Source organism: Paramisgurnus dabryanus, chromosome 19, assembly GCF_030506205.2.
Source record: "Paramisgurnus dabryanus chromosome 19, PD_genome_1.1, whole genome shotgun sequence".
Taxonomy (NCBI): Eukaryota; Metazoa; Chordata; class Actinopteri; order Cypriniformes; family Cobitidae; genus Paramisgurnus; species Paramisgurnus dabryanus.
The window spans coordinates 16,293,712-16,299,501 of record NC_133355.1 but is presented as its reverse complement, the minus strand read 5'-3'; the positions used below and the strand labels follow the sequence as shown (position 1 = coordinate 16,299,501).

The 5,790-nt window shown below is 32.6% G+C and overlaps 1 protein-coding gene across 6 annotated transcripts in view; it reads right to left on the bottom strand.

The window, feature by feature from the left end:
• The window catches only part of trioa (trio Rho guanine nucleotide exchange factor a), a 108,271-nt gene that overhangs the window by 3,858 nt on the left and 98,623 nt on the right, over positions 1–5,790 (bottom strand). For 4 of the 6 annotated variants that reach the window (XM_065291505.2, XM_065291522.2, XM_065291527.2 and 1 more), the window contains 7 exons: positions 3,974–4,115; positions 3,850–3,877; positions 3,572–3,734; positions 3,050–3,171; positions 2,872–2,950; positions 2,476–2,676; positions 2,236–2,374 (listed from right to left, as the gene is read on the bottom strand). In XM_065291505.2, coding sequence (XP_065147577.1) covers positions 2,236–2,374; positions 2,476–2,676; positions 2,872–2,950; positions 3,050–3,171; positions 3,572–3,734; positions 3,850–3,877; positions 3,974–4,115 — 874 coding nt within the window. The remainder of the gene's footprint in view (positions 1–2,235; positions 2,375–2,475; positions 2,677–2,871; positions 2,951–3,049; positions 3,172–3,571; positions 3,735–3,849; positions 3,878–3,973; positions 4,116–5,790) is intronic. The other 2 variants (XM_065291513.2, XM_065291543.2) reach the window with 1 other exon arrangement.

Genomic DNA, 5,790 nt, shown 5'->3' with positions numbered 1-5,790 from the left:
CTGGTCAGAGAATGGAAATAGGGGAATTAATTAACATAATTAAATTAGTGATTCATAAAAATGTAACAGAAAAATGGCACCGCAAATGGTAGCTTAGTTGGTAAGGCACTGCATTAGCAACACAAAGGACATAAGGTTTGATCCCTATGGAGGATGAAATATGTCATTTAACAAGAATAGTGATAAATAAATGAATAAATACATAAATGCAGAACTATAAATAAATAAACACACAAATAAATAAATAAATAAATATATTAAAGGAATATTCAATTTTCTTAAAAGAAAAATCCAGATAATTTACTCACCGCCATGTCATCCAAAATGTTGATGTCTTTCTTTGTTCAGTCGAGAAGAAATTATGTTTTTTGAGGAAAACATTGAAGGATTTTTCTCATTTTAATGGACTTTAATAGAGCCCAACACTTAATACTTAACTCAACACTTAACAGTTTTTTTCAACGGAGTATCAAAGGACTCTAAACAATCCCAAACGAGGCATAAGGGTCTTATCTAGCGAAAGGATTGTCATTTTTGACAAGAAAAATAAAAAATATGCTCTTTTAAACCACAACTTTTCGTCTAGATCCGGTCGTGATACGTCAGCGTGACCCCACGCAATATGTCATGACGTCAAGAGGTCACAGAGGACAAAGGCGAAACTCCGCCCCAGTGTTTACAAGTGTGTTGAAAGAGGACCGTTCCTACATTGTTGTATGTCAACTGATACTAATTAATGTCTGTGTGTCAGTTTATTGTTTACAATGGTCCGCAAATGTCCTCAAAAAACATAATTTCTTCTTGACTGAACAAAGAAAGACATCAACATTTTGGATGGCATGGTGGTGAGTAAATTATCTGGATTTTTCTTTTAAGAAAATGGAATATTCCTTTAATTGTAAATAAATGCACAAATAAATAAATGTAGGAATACAGAAATAAATATATTACAATTAGTCAAAAGATTAATCGCGATTTATCACATACAAAATAAAAGTTTGTGTTTGCATGTGTGTGTGTGTGTGTGTGTAGATTACATATACACATACATGTATGAATTTGAGAAAAATGTTGTTTAGGTATATTTTTGTATTTATATTTATAAAATAAAAAATATATATAAATATACATGTAAATGATTCTTAAATGCAAACATTAATGTGAGTGAATTTATATATATATCTATATATAATATTTACACACATAAATTATGCAAAAAACTTTTATTTTGTATTTTGACAGCCCTATTTATAACACATGTGGTACAAAATATTATAATTAAAAGTATATCATTTATTTATTTGGGCATATATGTATTTATTTACACTTAAAATATTTATTTATTTTGCCATTTTAGAAAAATGTTGTTTAGGTATATTTTTTATGTATAAAATAAAATATATCAAAATATATATAAAAATACATGTAAATGTTTCTTAAATGCAAACATTAATGTGTGTGTATTTATATAAAAAACTTAAAATATTTATTTATTTCGGCATTTAATTAATTACTTATTTACATCTGCGGTTATGTATTAATTTATTTATTTATACATTTATTTATTTTTGTGTCCTCCATAGATTTCCAGGGAAGACATACTGATAAAATGTATACCTTGTAATGCACTTGAAATCGTTTTTTTTTTTTTAAAGTGCCTGCCAAATGCATAAATGTAAATTTGCAAATTACCGTATTTTCCGGACTATAAGTCACATTTTTTTCTTAGTTTGGCGGGTCCTGGAGCTTCTAGTCAGGTGAGAATTATTTCATATGAACCAAGAGAAATCATTACCGTCTACAGCCGCGAGAGTCCGCTCTATGCTGCTCCTGTATTTATGTAATTCAATAGATTCAGTGATGTGGAATGACTTCGGGACCTTTTTTGAACTTGATTTGGCTTGTCTTGTTAATTTAGCCTATTCAGCCTCCCATGTATGTTCTGTATGCTATTGTGTATCATGTCAATAACTTTTTATGTTACTTTAACATGTACGGACACCTATTCTAACTTGCTTTTCAAGATTAAATGTTGATTCTTCGGCTTGAATTTTGTGAAATCATTTTCAAAATAAACGCGACGTTTAGTCCAGTGCGACTTACATATATTTTTTTCTTCTCAAAATGCATTTTTGACTGATGCGACTTATACTCCGGAAAATGCGGTATCCCAAAAGCAATCAGAAAAATAAAGTGCCGCTTTTTAAAATATCTATATGTAATATTAACACAGACCTTTAAATCCAGATGAACTACTCTACAGTTATGCAGGTACTGCAAAGCTTCTAAAATGTCCCGAAGATAAAAGGCCACCTTCTCTTCTGTGAGGTTCCCCCAGCTTACAATATAGTCCAGCAGGCGGCCCTGATCAGCCCTGTCCAATCACACAAAACACACATATTGTCAGGAACACAATAGCAGGAACATGCATGACCACCACGATAATATTTAGCATGGGTGATTGTTATCTCTCACATCTCCAGGACCAGTGCATAGCTGCCGGAGGTCTCAAATGTGTCCAGTAGTCTGACTAGGCGTGGGTGCTGGAGTCTCTGCAGAACGGTGAGTTCATGCGTGACCTGGTCTCGTTTCGTCAGCTTCTTATTCACAAACTTGACGGCGACGGTGCGTTTCGATCCTCTCTGGTCACAGTGTTTCACCACAGAGAACCTTCCCCTGAGAGAAACCAAAACAGTGTTAAAGGTACAACATTGCACCGTTCCCACAATAAAGAAGCAAGCATGCAACATACTTTAGTTAGTTAAACGACTGCTTTTTTGTTCCATTTAATACACCATAGAGTTTGACAGTACCCTCGTAGGAATTCAATTTTTATATAAAAACTTATAAAGTCCATTGAGAGAGTCTCACCTGCCCAGCTCTGCTACTTCAGTATAGAAAGACTCAAAGTTGTCCTTCCATATGACACGGACTCCATCACTTGTAGTGCCTGTAAAAAAATAAATACATAAAAAAACGTGATTTAGAGCATAACATAATGACAAAATAAATAAATACACTTTACACAATGAAAAATTGTTATCCTTACCCAACACTCGGAGGCTGGCTGATGATGTCACACTGCCTATGTCATTAGTAGCAATGCACGTGTACGTGCCATCATCATCTGAGGTCACGCCCACAATACGCAGTGTGGCCTCACCAGTCTCACTGTTGCAGGAAGAGAGAAACAAATTACCATTAAATTAAACACATAATTTATGTACCTGCTCTTGTGCTGTCTTAAAGTGATAGTTCACCCAAAAATGAAAATTTTGTCATCATTTACACACCTACCACAATTGTCCTGCTGAACACAAAATTTTTTATTTTTATAACCAAACCATTTCTGATCACCATTGACATCCATAGTATTTTTTTCTACTATGAAACTAAATGGGGCTCCTGTTTTCTGCTTGATTACAAAAATCTTCCTTTGTGTTCAGCAAAACACAGAAATTTATACAGGTTTGTAACAACCTAAGGGTGAGTAAATGATGACATATTTTTCATTTTTGGTGAACTATCCCTTTAATGTAAAGAAACAAGACTGTAGGCTTTTAATAAGCACCTGTAGGCTATACTGAAGTGGCCGTTGTTGCTGATTGTTTTCTGATCGGGTCCCTTCCAGGTGACCGTGGCTTTGGGGCGGCCACACACCTTACACCTGAGAGTGACACACTCCCCTTTATCACAGCTCACGTCACCCAGCGGAATGAGAATCTCCGGTGGAACTTGAGGAAAAAAAGCATTGCTTTTCAACATTTCCCATCATAAAATCTATTTACAACTTTGAAATACTTTAAGCAAACAACAACGGAGCACTTAAGAAATATTTGAAACACTCACCATCATAGATATAATTTGGATTTAGAAGCTGCAATATAAAGAAAAACGTTTTGAAAATGTATCTTTGTAAAGATAAATGTTAGTAGATTTTCAGATTAACATGAAGGTTTGTATTTGTAGTTACCTTTACAGAGACCTTGTTGGTTAGTCCCTCTCTGGATTTCCGGTATCCGTTCTCTAGCTTGGTCTCCTTTTTACCGTCCTTCTCTCTTTTCTCAGACTTCTTTCGGATGCGAAGGGATGTATGCCATGATGATGATTTCCTGCTGGAAAGAACAATATGTGTACATACAATGTTAAAAATACTTCATATACTATATAATGCTATATGAAGTATATTTAACTCTTTCCCCGCCATTGAAGAGTAATCTTGTCAATTAACGCAAAAAACATTTGCATAAAAAATGAGGTTTTATGGTTATCTGTAATACACATACGCGATTATCCACTAGATGGCACCCAATTACCCAATTCAACTAAAGCAAAACATTATTCTATTCTATTCATTTGCAGAATAAAAGTTTTTGTTTACATAATTATTATACACAGTACATCAACAAATATTATGTATATATATAAATACAAAACACATGTATGTATATTTTTAAGGAAAACTATATTGATATAATAAATATTTATATTTATATATGATATACATTTTATGTAAATATACAAATGTTTACACACATGCAAATATTTCTTCAATATATACATGCATGTATGTGCATTTATATATGCATAATTATTATACACATTACACACACATTTAATATGTATACAAAAACTTTTATTCTGCAAATTATTAATCTTTAGGGAGCTCTAAATAATTTATTGACTTTACACTCTGTGTATGTTTTGATAATTGTTTGAATCTGATCTCTAACAAAATTCCTTCAAAAAAAAAAAAATGCTTTTATTTCACCTTCTTGTTAAAAAATTGTATTTTGAAGAAAAATACCCATATTTAAGAGTTTATAAGCAGAGAAAAAATATAGATAGGATAAAAAAATTTCCAGTTTTGTTTGTTTGTTTATTGTTTGTTTGAAAGCAGATGGTCTGTTCTTTCATTTGATATATTTGTATGTTTATATATTTTTTAAAGAAAAATTTCCTGGAAGGCATTTTGTGAAAATCACAAAAAAATGCTGGCAGGCAAAGTTTAAAATAAAGGCTGGCGGGGAATGAGTTAACAATGATAAATATAGACTGTTTCATCGGACGCACGTGCGCTGACGCGATACACGTCTGGATCCGAACTTTACTTCCGGTTTCGTTTTTTTAATGGTCTGACTAGTTGCTAAACTGATCTCTTGAACAAATTCCTCGTTGATAATAAGAAATGTTTTGGTTTCCTAGGTACTCTATGTGTTGTTTTTTTGCTTATTATATAAATAAACTACGTTTAAAGAACTTTGTTGTTATTTATTCTTAGCGGAGTTTACTGAAAGTTACGTGCGGACCACGACAGCCGCTTGTTTATGTTGTTACTGCTGAAACCGTCTATAGTATATTATAATATACTTTTATACACATTGTTATTTAAATCTTTATAGAAATGATTTTTTATACATCACTGTGTCTGTGAAAACCCAGCAATTTTCTGTTTTCTACATAAAATCATCCTACATAATGTAAAGAACATTCTGTGATAATATAACCTTTATATTTTTAATATTTATTAAGACCATGTCAAAGATTGAAATGAAAGTGAAATGAAATTTTGAAGCTCCAAATCTCAATCAGATTATAACTGTAAGCTCTTTGCCGGCTCTCATTGAAAATAAATGACTTCCGGCCACTTTGACGCTCTAGCCAATGGCGGTGTGAACGTACAGTAAGACTTTAGCCTGGATTTCACAGACAGGGTCACAATTAAATTGCTATGCAATATTTAATGCCCAGCAAACTAGAGGTTCAAAACCAAAATTAAAACAATAGCTG